Raw genomic sequence first — 21,860 nt, 5'->3', positions numbered from 1 at the left:
CTGCTGAGCGAGTCTTAATTAAAATCAATGGAAAATCATAAGAGTGACTGCAATTGCAGGAGAGGAAAGGAGAGAGCACTCCATCCCCACACTCACACAGGGTTTATTCTATATGACACCCTTCTCTTTATGGCAGACTCTTACCAGAGAGATTCTTATTAAGGACCAGATGTAGGATAATTTTCAATATTGTGTTAGATTTCAGTTAGCAATGACTTTGTTTGGATTATTCCTTTATATCATCCCATCCACAGGATGATCAGAACAGTTCCAAATCCAAACTTCATTCCTCCAGTTACGAAAACACTGATGAGCCAAAACATTATGACCTCTGACTATTGACAATGACTGGCAGGTGGTCATAATCCTTTGGCTCATCAGTGTATGCTTAATTGCTGAGGAATCTCTCCCAAATATGGAATGCATTTAATGTGATGTATATCCGAAAAAGATTAAGAACATGTAAATTTAAGAGCATTCTAAATAACAAAACAAGGACATATTCCTCAGCAATGATGAGTTCTATCAGCAATAACTTTCCAGAACGGTAACATTAATGACTGTAAAGATGATATTATGAACAGTTTCACTTGAACTGACTCTACTGATTCACATTGAGCTGAAACATTCAACTGGTCCTTCTTTCAGAAACCTTTTTACACAGTATTACATTACTTGGAGAACACCAGATTAACTTTCTATGATTACTTTTTCTTGCGATTTTGTTGTTGTTGTTGCTATTGTTCTCACTCTGTGTTTGCATACTGACTGTTTTTTTTAAATATACAGTATCTACTGTATTGATTCTGTATGTATCGATACAGTAGATACTGTATATCAAAAAAAATACTTGATACTGTATGTATCGATTGTAAGTCGCTTTGGAATAAGTCTGCTAAATGCAAAAAAGGTAAATGTACTGTCCTTGAGCAAGGCACTGAACCCCTCATTGCTCCAGGGTCGCCGTCTATGGGCGACCCCTCGCCTAGAGCATAAAATACAAAATTCCAACAATTGACTGACAAATCTTTTTATTTTTTATATATTTGTTTACTGTATTTACTGTGTGGTATTGTGTCCTACTATCCATACACACAACATTGTGTAAAGTAAGGAGCTGTTTGGTCAGGTTTTGTCTGCAAAGTTAATGTTTGTGGTCAGTTCTCGTCACCGCTGTGTCAAAGGTTCTGTCAGGGCCTCATTTGTTTAATAGACTTTGACTAATTAGACCTTAGAGCCTTTACTCTCACAGTAAGGGGCCTATGCTCTGCTACACTACCCCCCCCCCCCCCCCCCCCCCCCAACGCTCTCTCTATGCTTAGTACTGAGGACAAATTCTACCTTAGTACTCTCTCCTTAGTATGCAGGACATACTTTACCCCGAATCCTCTCTCTCCTACTCAGGTCACTCTACTCTCCAAACTCTCTCCTTAGTACTGATAACAACTCTCCTTAGTGGTGAGACAGTTTTCTGCGACTTCAACTTTAGTCACAACATATCACTATTTCGGCTATGTTAGTGTCGTTTTGGATTTGATTTGATTTTTTTTTTTTTTTTATAATTCTATTCCAAAGTTATTGCTTTCTCCAAGATGCAGCACTGCTGTTTATCATAAACTTGAGAATAACTAAAGGCTCAAAAGATGAAATCATGTTATAAATCTTCCTCGAGTCGGCTTCATTGAAACAGCATCACATATGTATTGAAACAGACATACTGTGCTACATTTGAACTCATATTCTACTACGTAATCCTCTTCAAAGCAATGCAACTGAGAGCATTAAAATTCCTCCCCAACAAAACGCCATGCTACAAACCCTACAAAGGCAGTCAGGAGAGCAGTTTGTATGACCTATATATAGCTGGAGAACAAGTGCCAATTATTACAGGATTTGGAGTGGGGTAGGTTGAAGGAGTACAGGGGGTTAGAGGGGGAGGTGGTCACCTGGTTTGGGTTTGGAGAAGCATCCTCCCATGATGGGCCCAGGGTAGAGCCAGGAGACCTGGCTGATGATGCCCAGGGGAGGTGAAGGGGAGAGGGGGTCAGATCCTAGGGTTGGGCTGCTGAGTTGGGGGGTAACAACAATGCTGGAGGGGGGGTATCAGTACCTGCAGGTCCAGGCAAGCCATAGCAGATATCAGCTCCTCCACATCACCTGAGGAGAAGGAACAACAGAATCAGAATCAGAATTGATTTTATAACATCCAATGTACAGGTACACAATAGTAAAATTCTTAGGCTTGCAGCAGGATACGAAATCAACAATAATAGAATAAAGTAAAACAGCTCAGTATTTGAAGAGCCCCAAAATCAGGTCAGTCTTTTGAGGCTGCTCTAGCCTAGCAATAACAACTATTAGCATTCATGGCACTGTCTGCAGCAGTTCCAATGGAACTGTTCACAGCTTTGTTTTTGATGCAAAACAGCTCTCATCAACCACGTTTTTGAAAAGGAGAGGCTCTGCTGCTGGTCACCAAGCTGCTGAGCTGTAAACAGATCATAATACTTTGATATGTCAGTGATAGGGTAGATCGTCCCCATTTTGCTTATTTGATTAATCAAGAAATGTATATTGTTGTCTTCTTTTCCACATTTGGCAACAATGTAGGCTTAAAAAAAGTTTGCCCTGTGTGTGTGTGTGTGTGTGTGTGAATGTGTGTGTGTGTGTGTGTGTGTGTGTGTGTGTGTGTGTGTGTGTGTGTGTGTGTGTGTGTGTGTGTGTGTGTGTGCGCGCGTGTGTGTGTGTGTGTGTGTGTGTGTGTGTGTGTGTGTGTGCGTGCATGCGTGCATGCGTGTTTGTTTGTAAGTCTCTTACATGGAAGTAATGGTGTTAATTGGAAACATTTTCCACGGCCATTGTTACTTTTGTGAATGCATGTTAAACTGTTAAATAAACTGGAAACTGTTAAATATTAACACCATTTAGACACCTATTAACTTTCTTGTCACACTGTGTTTTGAAGGGAAGCAGAGGCCCCATGAATTTCAAAACCACCCTTGTTTAGTTGCCACATTGCCCACACACGCCTGCCAGCACTCATGGTATTTCACCCACGCACTGTTACTCAACAATACAGCTGTTCATAGGAATATGACAGAATACAGTACAAGTAGTTAGAGGAGAGCAGATTTATCAGTCGACGAGATTTATCAGTCGACATTAATCAGCATACCGGTACTATCCTTCGGCATTGCAACTTAAGGGAGTACTTGATATTCAGATCACATCTTAATGTCCTTGAAGTTAGAAAAAGGGCACTATTGAATGGAGCAGTGGCTCAAGAAAAGTTCCAGAGACCAATGATAAGTGGAAAGATCCCTTGTGAGTTACTAAATACATTTCATAGAGTAAAAGGCCTGCGGTTATCGCTGTCATATTGTCAATGTGACAATAATGACAATGTTAGTTTAGTAGTTCAAAGTAATATACTGTAGCCTACGTCCCAGTAAAATCACTAATCATAAGTAAGAGATACTAAGTAAGGAGCATTGTGAGCTTTTTAGAGGAAACACTCAAGAGTTAGGAGCATGTTTTAAAATATTTTTTGTAAATGGTAAAATGAGCATAAAAACAAGTGGACAAGCCTATTTCTCTCTAGCAGAATGTGGGAGTCTCTGTTTGTCCTACACGATTCATGGAAATCTCCATGGCAACTATGAATCCTTTACTACAGTACATTCATTTTACATCCACACTATCTTGGTGAAGTCTTTGAGAAACATTGAGGGTAGTGTTTCACCACACTCAATGATAAACCACCAAACACATATAAAATCTGACATTTCAAAATCTATTTTACATGTTGTGAGTCAATAATTTCATACAAATTACCATTTTATGAACACAAAATTGGATCGTAAAGGCTGCCATCCTGGGGTTCCAGCAACAAGCCTGATTTATTTTGTGCTAACTCAAAGTAGGTTAAGCAGATTTGCTCTTCACAACATATGACGCAGATGCCAGTCTCTTACTGTTGGGCCTGTCCCTAAGCAGTGCTAATAATCCTTCCTGCAAACAAGCTGTCAGTCTCACTCACTTCTCCACAAATGTAATACTTTTTACTGGAATGTAGGGAATTAGCCATTGCAGCTCAATGTTTTGGCAGTTTCCCCCTGGTATGGAAGTATGGATGTGCTACGAGTGAACTGAGAAAGCAGCCATTTTTACTCTAGTTGCACCAATGCATCACTCACTACAGCAAACAGCACCTATTGATAACTGGGATTGTACTCACGACGGACATACCACACCACCACTCCTCAGGGAGGTGAGGCATCATCACCACCCACCCCTCAGAGGGAGGGAGAACTTTGCTTCCTCAAGAAAAGGAGCACAGATACGTACAAGGTTATGTGTGTGTGTGTGTGTGTGTGTGTGTGTGTGTGTGTGTGTGTGTCTGAAGATAAACACAAACTCACAAATCATTCACCATATTGTAACCACTGAAGATTTGCAGAGGTTCATATACAGTACAAGCATTTTCTCTATATAAGCATATTTCTCTGTGGAGTGTATCAGTAGGATGATTTATGAGTCGCTCAAAGGGCTAGTTCTCCCTAGTTACACAACTTACTGTAACATGAATTTCCTTACCATGAAAACAGTCTATGGACAAGGACAGACTGCAATCCTGGTTTTGTTTACCTAACCACTATCACCAACCACTAACATTAACATCTTCTGACTGACTAAAAAACAATCAATGTCCTCCAATTTAGCAAGCTTTAAATGGTTTTACACAATCCCTTTCAAAGTTACTCTGACATGATTTGGGCATGAAATAAATACATGCCAAGTAGGAAACATAGCCTTTTATTGGTCTTTGGTTAGAGCATGCTAGCAGTTGGTGTCAGTAAATAAAAACAAAGCATGGATTGCAGTGTATCCTTGTCAACGACTGCTTTCAAGGTAAGCAAACAAATGGCTTAGGTAATTTAGCAAAGAGTGAATTAACATCTCAGTCATTGGATGGCATGCACAACAGCGGTTTCAATCATTCTCGCAACACCTGTTCTGCAGGTCAATGGTTAAAGATTAGGACTGGTGCTTTGATCCACAGCTGATAAGAGCCAACATTCATGACAAAGTAACACCCCACTTAATGTTTGACCGCACTTCCTCCTCCTTTTCACCTGCAGCTATAGGAATGGTTGTGAAATACAAGATAAGCTTAGGAATCATCCCACGATTGCATCAACCACTGCTTGAGCAACAGCCTTTAGGTACAAGACAATTAATAGCTATTTACCATGTTGCCCTGAGACTAATGAAGTTGTAAAGTTAAACCCATTCAGGAAGTGTTTCTGTGTTATGTTAGAAATCCTGCTTATCAAATATTTAGCTGGTAGCTCTGCCATGATTGATCAAAAAAGGAACAGGCTCAAAGAATCTGAAATAATAACAATTGTTTAATTGTTAAAGGATGGAAAGAAGCTTTTGAGTGACTTTGTTGTTTGTTTCAACAACAATCTACCAGTCTGACACTCTTAATGTGTAAACATTGGATTAATTATAGCTGATCAAAGTCCCCAATATGAAGCTTACATGTGAAACAATCTTAGGCTTATATTGTAACCAGGCACATTCCCCATTTGTCTACTACATGTTTGTATGCTTATTTCAATATGTTTACCCATAAGGAAATCATCATTGTTATTGCCTCTTTCCGGTAGGATGTAAATCAGACTTGCAGTATATGACATCTATATCCCAGCAAACGCATTTCTCATGTTATTGTACAGTGTTTTATCAAAGTTAATTTGTGAAATAATAATAATAATAATATACTGTATGTAATGCTCAGTTAGATGTCCATACAATAGGTGGTGAGAACGGCTAAGTCTGGAATGTAATGTACGATGTCTGAAATGTGTTTTTACCATGATCAGGTTAAAGGGGTCATGTAGTTGAGCTTGTTGTGGAATTCAGAGGCTGACCATTAGTGCCCTTTGGATAATACATGGATACCACGTGGCTCTGGAGAAGTTATGATACGGCCAGCAGTCTCTAGTATAGAAAAATAAATGATAATGTATTACATAGTCAGCAGTCTCTGTGGACATGTCCTTACTGGATCAACCTTGGGCTAAACAGCAACCAAATACACAGCAATCAAAACCAAACTTTATTTAGAGTTGAGCACACCTTTTCCTTATTTGTTATTCTGTAGAAATTATACTCCACTATATACTCCACTATAGATTGTTATACTTATTTGTGTTTACCATATCACTCCAAATACTTTCATCAAAAGTTGACATGTTATGTACATGACAAATAAATGACAAATAGCCCCTGACGCAGGAAGAGTAAGAGTAGTGTGCAAAAGTACTAGAGATTCATTGTTACAGGTAGTGTCAGGATATTGTAGTGCTGCTTTCAGCATTTGCTTCTCAATTAGGCCAAAGGAGCTGTGATGTCATGGAAAACCAGAATTGCATTTTACAGAGGGGTGTCCACTCCTGCAGGGGAGCAGCTTCCATGGACAAAAACAACAATTGAAATAGCCAATTTCTCAGGCACGCACACACACACACACACGCACGCACGCAGACACACACACACACTCACACACACACACACACACACTCACACACACACACAAACACACACACACACACACACACACACACACACACACACACACACACACACACACACATACACACACACACACACACACACACACACACACATACACACATACACACATACACATTGTATTTAAGTATACTCACTGAGTTGAAATGAGGAAAAAATAAATGACAGTCTTGTTTTGATGCTATGCTTTTTGATGCATTTTGTGAGTATAATGAATATACTGCACCACACTGCTCCACTTCACTAAGGAATAAAACAAAGCTGTGGAACTGGACCAGGTGTGAGTAACTTGCTACTGTTTGTATAGCTATTAATGGTGTACCACAGGCGAACCACAAAATAGTAAAGAGTAACGATACACAGAGAATCACACTAAACAGAATAATAAAATCAGCCTTTACAAACAGTAGGCCTACAAAAAAGGAAAGGACCTTACCAAAGCCTGTGTGGAGCAGGTGCATAGAGTTCCTCTCAAACTCCCCAGTGTTCAGCCTATCCTGCAGCGCACCATAGCACACTAGCGCTCCAGTCCCCTAAGAATCCTGTCCCTCTCTGGGGTTGGCTCCCTCTCCTTTGTAGTATTCCCACTCTGTGTGTCCTGTTATACCCTCCTCCACTCTGTGTGTCCTGTTATACCCTCCTCCACTCTGTGTGTCCTGTTATACCCTCCTCCACTCTGTGTGTCCTGTTATACCCTCCTCCACTCGTCTCCTCTCAGGATGCAGCAGCAGCAGCAGCAGCAGCAGCAGAAGCTCTGGTGGGTGCTATCTGTGGGAGAACCCCTTCCAGCAGAGTTGTCAGGGCTGATCGTAGGAGCTGCTCTTTTTCACTGACGGTGCCCGCCAATGCAGCACCAGGGGACCCTTGCCAGTTTCTCAGCTGTATGCAGTATTGATGGAGTTGCTGGGGGATGCTAACACAGCACGAATTCTCACAGCGTTCTGCTCTCTTCTTTCTACCCCTCCCCTCTCTCTCTCTCTCTCTCTCTCTCTCTCTCTCTCTCTCTCTCTCTCTCTCTCTCTCTCTCTCTCTCTCTCACACACACACACACACACACACACACACTCATACACACACACACACTCATACACACACACACACACACACTCATACACACACACACACACACACACACGCACGGACACACACACACGCACGGACACACACACACGCACGGACACACACACACACACACACACACACACACACACACACACACACACACACACACACTCACTCACTCACACACACACACACACACACACACGCACGGACACACATACACATACACACACACACACACACACACACACACACATACAAACACAGTCCCCCTCCTGCTCAGATCCTTTCAGCCCCGCCTTCAGATGCCAAAGGCCTGACTTGCCAGTTAAGCCTGATCAAAGACTTGCTGGCCTCCCCCCTGCACTGCCTGGTCTGCCTGCCTGCCTGCCTGCCTGATTGTCTGATGGTTTGCTTGTGTGTGTGTGTGTGTGTGTGTGTGTGTGTGTGTCTGTGTGTGTGTGTGTGTGTGTGTGTGTGTGTGTGTACTGTATGCCTGTATGCCTGTCTTTGTGCAGGATTTGCTGCCTACTGTAAACCCTTATCTGACTGACTAATGTAGCGGCTTGTCTGAGTGTTCTACCTACATACTGTAGGCCTATATACCAAAATTCAAGCTTTTGTTATTGGCACTTGCTTGTAAGTTTGTTTGTCTGTCTACAAGCTATGAAAATATTACACCATACCGAAGTATTATACAGCACTTTCACTGTAGAGCATGGGAACATGGCAAAGTAAAGTAATCCCTGCAGTCACGGATATGTTTTCTTATTTAAGAGGGGATGGTGTGGACAGGGCTCTTTGGTCGATTTGATTGGGTATTTGATTGGGGTGGTGGAACTAACAATTATATGAATTGATCATTATTCTTTACTGTCATACCATTTCCTTTCTGCTTTCTTCCATTGAGGTAAAGTGGAACAGTGCAGGTGTCCTATTCAACTACTATTATCATGACAAGGTCACATCTCACATCCCTTTCAAATGTATTACTTTCATGGATATATTGTTACATAGCTAATGTAATAAATACACATAATGTCTTCTGCATTTTATATAAAGGGGTTGGATTTGTCAGACCCACACATTTATATAATTCTAACTATTATTTCCCATTTTTTGCTTTGGCTGAAACACACTGATTTGTCTTGTGTTGGCGGGCTCAGTGTACCCTCTGCTGGTCACAAAGAAAAGAATAGAACAGGACCACTGTTTGTGCGTGTGTGTGTGTGTGTGTGTGTGTGTGTGTGTGTGTGTGTGTGTGTGTGTGTGTGTGTGTGTGTGTGTGTGTGCATGTGTGTGTTAATGTGTGTGGCTGTCATTGTGTTACTCTAAGGCCAGTAAGATGACTGATCATCTCTCTCCAAGGGCAGAGCCATATTACATTACTAGTACATCACTCAGTTTAATTTAATTACAGGAGTACTCCGATCCGCACAGTAACCCAGGGACTGCCATGCTCTCCAGACCCAGATTAGTGGAGTATCATGAGTGAATCATTTATGGGCTATGATACCAAAGCCTCTCAAAATGCTTCTGTTAGCAGCTTGAGGTGTGGAGTTAACCCTGTTAGTCACTTTCTCTAAATGGAATCAAATACTAGACCACATTTGGCCATTGTTCCTCTTTTTTCTTCATCTGTTAAGGTCTCACTGCCTGTGCAGCATACAGCAGTGTCCCTAAGCCAAAATGTGCATTTGGAACCCAGGCAACCTTGTTTGACCAAGTCCCTCCCCGAGACGAAACACAACACAGGAGCTGCAGCATTGGAATGCATCTCTTGATAAAACTCTTCTTAATGCCCATTCACTCCTATACAGGCACTGATCCGACAGACTCTGGGCTTTCTCGGCTGAGATTGGATTTATCTCCCCTGTGCAATGAATCTCAGCAATTGCCATGCTTATTCAAACTGGCCTTGGCTTCAGTAACGCTTTGCATTGCTAAGTAAATAGCCCCTCTATATCATGTTATATTGATCAGGGACCGTCAAGAGTTCTAGTGATTCTGGAAAAGCACTACTCAAAGTAATCTAATTTTCCATATATTCAAGATATTTTCTTTAAACCCCATTTAAGTACTGTTCATCATTAAAAGGAATGTTCATTTAGTGGATATGATCTCTTTTATCCTCATTTGCAGAAAAACCTGCACGGCAAGACACACAATCCATTCAGCTCAATGAATACGAAGAGACTTGAATGGAATGGAATGGAGTGGGCACTTGGAATGAAGTTGGAGAGACTCTGATGACATTACCCTAAAGGCTCATGCTAATAACAAATAACAAAGACTGCAAACAGGTAACCAACAAAGGCTTTCATTGCACTTTTCCATCAGAAATACTTTATCCATGTTCAACAGTATCAAAATGTACACATATGGCTTTGAAACATTTCAAAAGTGACTTTGAACATCTCAAAACAGTTCACATAAGTCAATAATTTGACTTATGAGTCAATAAACATAAGTTCACACAGTTCACACAGTCAATAATTTCTTCTTTTAGCATTCTAATGTATCTGTAATCAGGTATTAGCAACATGCACAAAGTTGAACCTATGAATGAAACTATAGAACCTCTGTCTTTAAGTAGTGCTGTGTCTTTGTCTTCTCCTGGGGGGTGTAAGGGAGGCCGGTGGGTGGGTGCTGGTCATGTTCTGCCATGCACACAGCTACGAAGAAGAGAGTGCCCCCGATGACCAAGATGAAACCAGAGAACCAACCAGAGAACATGGCCTCCCCAAACTCCCAGCGTGGCACTACGTCAGGTATGCTCTCATTCCAGAACTCCACCACAGTTACATAGGCCACCAGAGAGACCGGAGCTAGGGTGGTGAGGCCCGACACCCAGGACAGCACCCCACTGAGGATGAGGAGCCCTCTCTTCAATCCCTGCCTCCCAGAGCACAGCTCCACCCCGTCCAGCCCCGGGAAGGCCACCACCACAGCCAGGGTACCAGTGGCTATAGACACCAGCATGAGCACCCGGGAAGCCAGCAGGTCCACAGGTAGGGCCATGATGGATTCATAGGCCTTGCACTGCACTCCAACCTCCTCAGTGAAGATACACGTGTGCCACAGCCCAGAGTACCAGTTCTCCACCTCATTCAGATCTGAGTTCATGGTTTTCCAAAGAGGGAGGAAGGTGGTAATGAGGGTAGTGACCATACCCCCGAATGAGACGAAGAGTGCAGTCCTCTGCATAATTTTCGTGGTCAAAAACACCATCTTCTGTCTCTCTCTCTTTTTCTCTCACACCCCTCACACTCTCTCTCTACTCCTCTCACTGTTGCTCTGTCCAGGCCAAAGAAAAGTTTGTGAGCGACTGATAAGCCCGTCCCCCCTCCTGTGGTAGCACTTGGACCGACCCATTCAGCCCGCCTCATCCTGCGTCTTAATAAAATGCACCTGATAACCGAGAGATTATCCCAGGCCCTGTAGCATTACAACAGACATACTGTTTTGGCGTAGTGATAAATATCATCATAGGGAACAATGAGCACTGTTTTTAAATGAAACCAGATATGTCCAGTGGGAATATGGGCTGAGTGTGTGCACTGCACAAGTAGCCTCAAATGAAGGAAACATGAGCAACTTGGGCATGGGGGAACAACCCAAAAAGAGGAAGGACTCGAAACCCTCCCAAGGGTGTCCAGAGTAGTCCAATTCTGTAGACTTATTGAATGTCCAACACTGCTTCTTGTAGCACTAATTACTTCAAATGAATTCTGTGCTGATGTCACTGATATGAGCTTATAAGATTGGGTCTTAATTGCAGTCAAGTTTTTTTCTCATCTTTTAAGAAAGCTAGAGAAAATCTGTTGATTTGCCAAGTGGCTCAAGTGTCAACACTATGAATAGCACCTTGTGCTCAGAGCACTACTACTTACAAAGGGCCCAACACTTGGTGAGGTCCACTGTGGGGTTTTAGGGATCTCGCTTTGTCACTGGCAGGGAATAGGAAATACTATCCGGCCATTCAGCTCGGCTTTTTAATTGAGTCACATTTTGCATCCTCCAATTTGCAGATCAGAGTTGTACCAGAAAATGAAGGCGAGACTAGGACCGAGAGCATTCTTGAAAGAGTAGAATAGACTAGATTTGCCTACAGGCTCCTATAAGATTGATCTTGATTGATGCAGCATGCATATAGAAATATATCAACATTCGTGGTCCAAGATCATTTATACTATGCCTTGCTTTTGATAACCTTGTCTAAATTGAAGGGATTTGTCCCCTTATTGAAAGGTGCATTGTGCTAGCTTATCTTCCACATATCTGTGGAAACTGAAACTGCCGAAGGACACTGCTAATAGGCTGAGATAAAGGTCAATGATTTGACCTGGTTTGGCGGTGTCCTTTGATGCCACGATCAACTGCTGTGACAATGGCTCAGTCCACAATTTTCCTCAAGTGGGAATTTGCAACAATATTCACTCCACAGGCTAACCCATAGTTCTGAGTTCAGTCAAACTCAATGCCACATAAGTCTATCATGCAGAATGGAAGCATCTGGAGAGGGAGCTGAAACCAAGCTCCTTGACCCTGGCTGCTGTGTGCCAGCAAAGATGCTAATTACAAATAACTCCACTTGCTGCTGCCTAACGGCTAAAGGCAGTGTCCGTTGCACACTCTGGCAACCAGTGTTGGGAGAGTCTGTCAGAGAGAATGAGACCCATTGTGCTAGTATCAAGTCAGTCAGTCTTTTCTACTCTTATGTTTCAGTTCATGGAAAGGTAGGCAGGGTGGACAGCACACAGCAGGTGAAATAGCCAGAGACTAAAAATTATTATCTAAACTGAATCAGGGTTTCTTAAAAAAAAACGGACTGCTTCCGATTTTATCTTGAAAGGGTTTTGGGAACTTTTTTTTTTTTAAGTAATGTTTTCTGAGTGGGGCAGTCCCACTCATATTTTTCATTTTATTGACAGATATAGTAGAGATTAGAGAGAGAGGAGGGATGACATGCAGGATATGTCCCCGGACGGAATCGAACCGGGGACCCTGCGGTTACATGGTCAACGCTTAACCCACGACGCCACCTAAGCGCCCCTTGGGAACCTATTTTAAGAGCAATCAAACTTTTCCCACACACACGAACATTGATTTCTCACTGAAATTGTCCTTAACGAATTGTCCCTCGGTTTACAGAAAAATCTATTGAAATAAAGCTTAATCAATCAAATGGGGGTGATACACAAGGACTAAATTCAGAAGTAAGGCTACAGTACCTTGATGAATTTAAATAGGTAATTTATTAAGGCATTGAGTACATGGAGCCAGTGCGAGCAAACACTTGACTAAATATCATGTTGTCATAGCATAAATCAATAGGGGAGAGCTCTTATTTCTCCAACTGTAGTAGCAGCTGGTTGATTATATCTAATGACACATATCAATCCTGTGTGCTAACGTCAAACATTCAGCCAATTTAAGCCACTAACAGGAAACAAAATATAGCCGAGTCATACACTAGGTCACAGGAAGCCTTCTTGACTTCAAAACCTATTGGGAATACATTTTGTCATCACCATGTTGAATGCTAGCAATAACCTTCATTGATCAGCAACGGTAACAAATACATGATACAACAATGAACAGTGAAGGTACATTATTACATCTAACAACAACTTTGATTCAGCAGCTTAGGAAAACAAGCTCCCCAGAGACCACTGTATGTCCTAACTTAATCTTGAATCATATTCTTACAGAGCAACCAATATGGATTATTGTACTGCATATGCCAAACAAAGGTAATACATATACAGTATGTAACATCTCAACATGTGGAGAGGACCGTTGGACTTTGATTTGGTTTTTACATAGCATCACTGAAATAATAAGGTGAATATATGAGGGAATAAATAGATTAAAAAAGGTACTCATAAATCATGCATGGCTAAATGAACAAGGATGAGGGGGTTCCTTAAAGCTAGTGCAATCGTCAAGATCAGCACTCTCAATCCTGGTTCAGATGCACAGTATCGGGTGACGTCTTCCGAAGTTCAGTAGTCGTCCCACAGCTCATTCAAACATGATCAATTAAGAGATCTGATAGAATGTAAACCAGCATAGATAAAGGTCATTTCAGGGCCAGGATGTGAGAAGTGTAAGGTCCACAGTAACACCTAAAGATCTGTGCTGTAACTGGGAATGACTAAAAGTGCTGCAGAGGCCAAGGGGACAGGGAAGGGTTCAACGAGAGGACCACCAGCTTCTCCTATATGTCGGAGCCCATCTCAGCACACTGTTTGTCTGATATGTGTGTGGCCAGAGACTCGATGATGTCCAGCAGCAGCAGCTGGCTGAGGGACCTCAGGTTGGGGAGCTTGGACACCTTTGGAGGGGGAGGAAAGCAAAAATAAAACGGTAAATAAAGACCTCAATCAGGAGAGCAAAGCCAAATTGGCAGATAAAGATAGACAAAGTAAAAAGATATAGCAGATAAAAACCGAAAACTGAGAAACAAAGGCTGATGCATAAGGGAATTAACTGTAACATAATGTTAAACAAGAAGAGGAACTGCGTTGTTGTCACTGCTTCATTTAAACAAACTCTAATCAGATTGGCACTGTGACCCTACAGCAGTGAGGGATAAGGTGCTTGTAATGCAAGCCTGGCTGTATACTCTCTCTGAGCAGACAGAGGAGGCGTAATCCTTTTGGGTAAGGGGGTCAGTTTCCGCACAAGGAGGAAGGGGCTAGAGAGTTATCTAGCTTAATTGCAGAGTGGGGGGCAGCAACCCCCCAGGGCTCCAGACACCAGCCCACCCACCTTGATGAATTGGTGGACAATAATGTGCAGGCAGTGCTTCTTCATGTCCAGGGCCTGGGTTTTGTCTGCCGCCTCGAGGATCTGAAAGATGCACAGAGGATAAACGGAGTGACGACAAGATCTGCATATCTCTGTAACTGCACACAAAGGTTGTGTAGCTACAGACTAAAACATGTGAGCCCTGATTAAGAGAGAGAACTGATCACAGAGAGCTGCACACACACGTAAATCATACTGTAGTTATGGGCTCTTGTGAGAATGATTTAATTGGGAGAGGGATGTGCAAAAAATGTCTGCTTTATTGGGATAGAGACAGTAGAAATTGACAGGTAGGATGGGTGAGAGAGGAGGGACGACATGCAGGATATGTCATAGGCTGGAATCAAACCAGTGACCTTGCGAATATGTATATGTGCATAATGTGCTACGCCACTAAGCGCCCCGTAGTAATGCAGTTTAGCAATAACACTTCATGAATTGGGGCTCCGCCTAAACGTTAATATTGTATAGACCTAACATCTTTACCGGGAAATTAGTTGAATAGTATTTCATACTGGCTACATGTGTAATTAGATCACAGTAAAAAGTAATGACTTTCAAATCCACTACCTGTAGGACGTTCTCTACAGTGACGTTCATTTCCAGGTTGTGCTTGCAATAAGCCTGTAGTCTGTTGTTGGAGAAACCATAGTAATATGGTGCTGCAAACAGGTAACTGTCAACAAGAGTCAAGGAAATAATAAATACATTTATCCTCTATCTGATGAACATACGGAATCATCATGTGTTAAAAGTACCGCCTAGAAATGGTTTATTATTTCATTGGAGATTGATGAGATGGAGGATACAGAGAATCTTCTGGAGGCATGTTGACGTCACCGTAGTAGATGTAGCGCAGCATGGACTCAAAGGCCTGCTTACTGGGCACCATCTCACCTATGGAGATGTTCACCTGACCGTCCTCTGGCATAAAAGAACGGAACATCGCCTCAAAGTAGCTGCAGGGATGAGTAGGAGACATATAAAACCTTCCATTAGAGAATAGTAATGGTGATACATACACTTCCATACATGAACACCACTATAGTCAGGTCATGTCACCCAATGGGAGTCATCCACACTCTAAACAGTCGAGCCTGCCGGTTTGAAAATCTTCCGTTGGACCTGGACAGTACCTGGAGCGAGCAGCAAGTATAGCTTTATGGGCGGGCCGAGGGTGTCCATCCAACAGCAGGACGATGTCACAGAACTCCAAGCCGCCTCCCTCGAGGTAGGCCTTCATGTCCTGCACCAGGGACGTTCCTATGTCCACAGGCTGGTCTGAGTACACCCTGGGCGGAGGCTGTTGCTTCCTCCGAACTATCTCTACTATCAGAGGCGTGGACAGATGCTCAAACTCCTTAGTCATGATCACCTGGTTAAAGTGTGTCTCCTTCACCACAAAGTTTAGGCAATGCTCCTGAAACAGGAAGTGGGAATGTGTTGGGTTGGCTCTACCGGAAACAATCATTGCGTCATCTTTTGAACCTCCTTAAGTGACCTACCTTGAGCTGATCCAGCTGCAGCTTATTGGCGTTCTCACACACACTCAGAACATTCTGGAGGTCCACTGATGCCTCAATGTACTGCACACAGAGCTGTTCCAGCCTTGACAGCTGGAAGCTCAGTGCAAGTTTATAGACGTCCATGATCAGGAGGACGTCCTGAACGTGACCTAAGAAGATACAAGGAGGGGGGACGAATGCCATAATTTCACTTCAGGTTCTTTAGATGATTCAGTCAGTAATGTGAGAATAAATTATGTTATCAGTAGGGATGAGCAGGTGTTGAACGCTGACCTCGTCGAGGGTACTGGATCTTGTCTGTGTACAGGAACTGCATCAGCACCTCAAAAGGCTGGGCCTCTGCCTCCCTTATGGACACCTCCAGCATAGGCTGTGTCCCAGTTAGTCGTGCTCCCGCTGGGATATCCTTTGGACCTCCTGCCACCCCTTCCTCACTCTCCTCACTGCTCTCCTGTTTACTCTTCTATAGAGACAGGAGAGAGCAAATGGTAGTTAGTAGATACTACAAAAATGTGCCTTTGGCAATGACTAGACTAGAGTGCATTTATAAGTTGTGGCTGAGTGAGTCTCGGACGTTTATCGCTTCCATTCTGTGATGGAGTGCTGTAAGCTTGGAGAAACAGTAAGGTTACTTTATGAAATGGAGGTAAGAGAGTGAAGCCTCACACCTGTCTCTGCCTATCCCGTGCCTGCAGGATCTTCTTACGTAGCCACTGGCATCTAGCTGTCACAATGGCAATGTGACCCAGGACTCTCTCCTCCCTCTGTACAGAGTGAAAGAAACAGCAGCATGAAAGTGAGAAGAGAGAGGGAGAAGCTTAGTCTCCCAACGGCACATGGCAGCCGTGAGGACTCACCTCCCCCAGGATGAACTCCACATCACAGAACTGCCGGTTCTCAAAGAGTTTTCCATAGTCCTCATGGAGGGTGCACTTCGGGTAGCAGGAAAACTGCAGAAAAAAGAACAGCTCTGATTAACTGATTAACAGGAGTAGAAACCAAATGGTTTGCATGGGGCGTAGCAAATTGTGAAACCTTTTCAGAGCAGAGGCTTGTCAATTATAACCCCACCCTACACAGACTCTTACCATGAATCTGTACATCTCTCCACTGCGCACGTTGTTGTCCACTGTCCCACCAAAGATGTACATGGCGTCCTGAATCACAGCAGCGGCATGGAAGAGTCTGCCACTGGGCATCTGTAAACATACAGAAATCAGAACGAGGAACAACAAGGAAATACCCCATGGGTATATGGCTGGATATCCTTTCAAAATAACTGAAAAGAGAGCAAAACAGATTACCGTATTTTCCGGACTATAAGTCGCACCGGAGTATAAGTCGCACCACTAAGAAATGCGGCATAAAGAAAAAAATATATATAAATCGCACTGGACTATAAGTCGCATTTATTTAGAAATGTATTTCACAAAATCCAAGACCAAGAACAGACATTTAATCTGGAAAAGCAAGTTATTCAACTACACAATACCACACAGAACAACAGGCTGAATAGGCTAAATTAACATAACAAGCCACATTAACAGTTATTCAGCTACACAATAGCATAAAGAACATACCTGGGAGGCTGAATAGGCTAAATTAACATAACAAAACAGCTAGCCAACAAGCAAGTTACCAGTAAACAAGTTCACCAAGCTACCGTTAATGTTTCAGCTAATTCTTCAGTGGTATAGGAGCAGCATATAGTTGTGACAAGCCCAGAGCGCCCTCTGGCGGCTTTAGACGGCAATGTAAAACTATGGGGAAAAAACGCGATTTATAGTCCGGAAAATACGGTAGTCAGATTATTAATCAGTGCATAATAAGACCCAGAAGAGTCCTTTTCTGCTCTTCAGACCTTGTTTTAAAATCCCCTGTAGTCAAATAATGACAGGCTAAGTGGTCCATACCTTGTGACCAGATTTGTTTGGTAATGCGCTATAGAATAGAATGTGACCCCTTCATCAGGCAGAACTACATACCTGAGGGATGTCACCCACTTGTCTGTAATTCACAAAGGAAAACTACTATATATGCTGCTGACTATCTTCAATGTTAATAAAGACAAAAATACAGAAAGCAAGTAGGTATCAGAAGAAACAGTTTAGATTGTATATATATATAGATATTATATTAAAGCTTTTTTTTACCAGGATTGACCCTTGAGATGAGATCATTTCATTTCCAAAGGGATCCTGTAAAAGGTAGAGAGCAGTAGTACTTCAAAACACATATACAACAGACAAGGTCACAATGAACATGCTGCCCTGCAACTGATGTATCAAATATTCTTTAGTCTTGGCAGTCTAACCAATACATAGACACGGGTTCTTTCTTATAAAAAAATTACCTAAACTATAACAATGCACAGGTAAATACACACATCATGCTCCCACATCTGCTTTTGGGACACAGAGAAAACAGATTACTATGGCCCTAGTCATGTCTAGATCACATACAGTACCTCACTGTCCAGGCTGGGCTGGATCACCTCCCAGGTTTGGGAGTCTACGTCATATGAGTGGAGCTCGTTGGGCAGGGTGTTGTCAGCAGCGCCTCCAAACACGTACAAGTGGCGGTCAAAGGCCACCATGGTGTGGCCGTAGCGTCTCTGGGGGGGCGGAGGAGAACCTCGCAACAGGTGTTCTGTTGGGATGCGTGTCCACCTGAACAGAAGGATTTAAAAAGAAAACAACCTCATCTCTGACCCCTGACATCCTGAGATCAGCATTGCCCCTGAAAATTCGTTTTTAAATGTATCATGGAATATGGCTAGGAAACACCCCTTGGGTAATTCCAAAGAGAGAGAACCTCCCCCGGGTCTTACTCACATGTGTCCCTTGAACTCAAACTGGAAGAGGTTGTTTGTGATCTTGGCTCCACTCTGGCCAGAGAACACAAACATCTTGTCCCTGCACACAGCCACCGGGAAGTTGCAGCAGGACGGGGGAATCTCACCACTCTGTTCAATCTGAGGTACACACCAAAACAATTCGCAGCATTAGCTTTTTATGCAACTCATCTAACTTTTGTGTGGTTGTTGTTGTTTTTTTTATAGTCTTGAGATGTTCCTTCTACTGACAAAGGCACTGTATTCTTACCTCCTCCCAACAGGCATGCTCTCGATCCTGAAGACTGATGGTCCACATATCATTCAACCTGCAGGCAGGGAAAACAATGACAAACAAGTTACCTTTTTAGGTAAATATAGGTTTGAAGAATATAGATATAAATATTAAATCATCTGACAAACCTACCTGGCATTTCCATCGTAGCCAGCAAATATCCATAGCTTATCACTGTAGACCGTGGCACCATGTGCTGACCTGGCCACTGGCAAACTGAAAAGTTGCATTATAATAATTATAATGCATTATAATTTATATAATTTTATTATGTACTGCTGTCTGAAGTTATATGGGCAGCTACTGATTTTGTTTAATCAGCAAGTGTATCACACATGCATTATGTTCTTATGGCTAAAACATTACCTGCCTTCCACCTTCCATTCGGTCCACTGTCCGGTTGCAAACTTGTATTCAAAAAGGTCATTTTTGTTTTTCAGATTGGAGTTTGAGTAGATATCTCCAGTGTATCCACCTGAAATGTTTCAGACAGAAGATGTAGTAATTATCCACCTATCCAGTCATGTAGCACAAACTGGAGAAAAGGGAAGAGAACATATCAACTCACCAAAAACAAACATGCTACTGCCATACACCACAGCAGAGTGGTGATACCTGGGTGCAGGCGGGGTGCCAGTGGTAAAGGCTCTGTAACAGATATCAGACACATGATGACGCCTATGATAACACTGGCAGGGCCACGTCTATTCAGGAACTGATGTCGAAAATCCTTACCGACACCACGAGCAATCTTTGACATCGAAGCGCAACAGGTCATTCAGCATGTTTTTCCTGCATGGAGGGTTTAGGCAAGGGTAAGGAATTTGTATAATAATAATAAAAATAATCTACCACCATCACAAGGGATGCCAATGCAAAGCAAAACACCTCTTACCCGTTATCACCCCCGAAAACATATATGGCATCCCTGTATGCCACAACAGTGTGCTTGCTGCGCCTGCATAACATCAAAGGGGTAGAAAGATGAGTACACTGCACCACAAGCAATACTGTCTGCAATTCAAAAATATGTCAAGATAGATTATCTTCCAGGTTACCTTGCACCAACAAACTCGTCACACGGTGGGAGCCTTCTCCAACGATGGACAGTCTCAAATGGGCCAAAATTGAGTGTCAAATACTCCACACTGTCCGAACAGCTATGGTCGAAATCAACACTTGGGGCGACTTTGGTGGATTTACAAGACATGATTGCTGGAGACCATCACATTCAACCCCACTTAGCTGTTGATGGTGTGTCCGCTGGGATCAACAGCCAAGGGATACACTGCCTGTCATTTATCTAGCTTAGCAAACCTCCACCTAGCAAGCAAACATGTCTTGTAGTTTTACATGGTTTTTACAAGTAGCCAGCACTGCTGGTGATGACTGGCTGTGAACTAACTGTAGTAGCCTATTAGCACGGTAGCTAGCTGTGCTCTGCACTGATTGAAATAAGATGACAATATTATTGGGAAGAGATATATGGTAGCGTTAGCTCATCTATGTCCGCCTTCTTCCTCAAAATACTTCGACGACTTGGAGGCAATTAATCCAAAAGTTGTTTAATATTGAATATGATATGTTCTTGTAGCAAAACAAACTAGCAACCCAATCGCCCACGTCGATGTTCCCTGACCTCCAACAGTGGGACTCCGCCCACCTACTTCCGGTCACTGTAAATGTATGTAAATGAGGATTTCTTCAAAATAGCAGCAACCAAGTTCAACTTTACCGAATGACTTTTCACTATTTTTCAATAGTTCTGTACCGTCCATTATATGTGTCCTACACGGTGCATATTGGGCACGTTGTGGTGTATGGCCAGAGTTAGTAACTAGCGAGAATAATTTGCTATCACATCCGCATCGATTTAAACTCACCTGATATGCATTCTAGGAGTGCTCCCAAGTAAAGTGGTACCAGTATTGCAATCTTAGAAAATAGTTCTGTACAGTCCAGTTCATACCAATATAATAGTCATGTTAAAAATGACATGTACATTTTAAAGCTCAAAATTACTTTGTGTTGTGTACTGTGTGTGGTTATTTCAGCTAAAATAAGATAAGATTTCATTCATGTTTTAACTCGCGCTTTTATTTTTGAGGCAAAAAGCGAAACCGGAAGTCTTAATGTTGCTAGATGGAGCTTATTTGAGCTCAGAGAACACAAATTCGCCCACGCCCCTAAAAAAGCTTATTTTGGGCGGGAGTTGTAGTTTATTAGGTAGTGTTGCTAATGGATCTCATGTTCATTAGAACATCAATTCCAAGAAACCATAAGAAAAGTCACCATTGGCTATTAATGAAGAACAATTTAACCAATCACAGTAAACAGTGACCTACTTGTCCACAGGGAAATTTCACAGATCCTTTGCTTGGATCTCCGACATCTCATGCTGTCATCGCATCTAGGCAGTAAAAGGAGCTGCGAGTCGTCATTTAAACTATCAACATTGTATACGTTTTTGATGAAGTAATCATGGATGTAGTGGTGAAAATCAGTAAACCCAAATAACACTGACCTAGCTGAAACCCCAATTCACCAAAATAAAAAGGTGGGTAGTTTACTTGAGTTTACATTCCACAATATTACTGAAATCAATACAACAGACCATTTTCTTCTTGTTTTTATTTTAAAGATACAATATACGATTATCATTTCAGATGATTGGCTGGAGTGAGGGGAAAGTGGATGGGATAGGGGTACATCGGAGTATGTTCTT

At 42.5% G+C, this 21,860-nt stretch overlaps 3 protein-coding genes across 4 annotated transcripts in view; all 3 read right to left on the bottom strand.

The window, feature by feature from the left end:
* Positions 1-1,977, bottom strand: part of aifm3 (AIF family member 3) — a gene marked incomplete at both ends in the record, with an annotated part of 33,404 nt that extends 31,427 nt beyond the window's left edge. Inside the window, one exon of the mRNA XM_080530920.1 lies at positions 1,947-1,977. Coding sequence (XP_080387046.1) covers positions 1,947-1,977 — 31 coding nt within the window. The remainder of the gene's footprint in view (positions 1-1,946) is intronic.
* Positions 1,978-10,236: 8,259 nt separating this feature from the next.
* On the bottom strand, positions 10,237-11,054 carry cldn26 (claudin 26; the record flags this gene model as incomplete). Its single annotated transcript, XM_080533108.1, is given in 4 exon segments — positions 10,237-10,920; positions 10,923-10,944; positions 10,946-11,012; positions 11,015-11,054. Coding segments are annotated over 4 exon segments (813 nt in total).
* A 1,908-nt stretch (positions 11,055-12,962) lies between these two features.
* On the bottom strand, positions 12,963-20,742 carry lztr1 (leucine zipper like post translational regulator 1). Of its 2 annotated transcripts, none has more exons than XM_080532149.1 (20): positions 20,194-20,742; positions 20,031-20,093; positions 19,871-19,927; positions 19,704-19,783; positions 19,502-19,610; positions 19,268-19,351; positions 19,112-19,169; positions 18,842-18,981; positions 18,475-18,676; positions 18,161-18,205; positions 17,096-17,206; positions 16,865-16,957; positions 16,676-16,771; positions 16,281-16,470; positions 15,987-16,156; positions 15,618-15,901; positions 15,291-15,440; positions 15,052-15,157; positions 14,443-14,523; positions 12,963-14,005 (listed from the first exon to the last, which is right to left on the bottom strand). In XM_080532149.1, exons 1-20 carry the CDS (start codon positions 20,343-20,345, stop codon positions 13,889-13,891), a joined length of 2,388 nt encoding a protein of 795 aa, XP_080388275.1. In that variant the 5' UTR covers positions 20,346-20,742; the 3' UTR covers positions 12,963-13,888. The 2 variants fall into 2 exon arrangements, 1 of the variants encoding a protein (XP_080388275.1); XR_013937461.1 differs by having other exon boundaries at positions 13,961-14,005; positions 15,379-15,440.
* Between the last annotated feature and the right edge of the window lie 1,118 nt (positions 20,743-21,860).

This window comes from Nansenia antarctica (genome assembly GCF_963989245.1).
Source record: "Nansenia antarctica genome assembly, chromosome: 5".
Classification (NCBI taxonomy): Eukaryota; Metazoa; Chordata; class Actinopteri; order Argentiniformes; family Microstomatidae; genus Nansenia; species Nansenia antarctica.
Note: the sequence above shows the minus strand (reverse complement) of the source record. Positions and strands in the feature narration are given on the sequence as shown.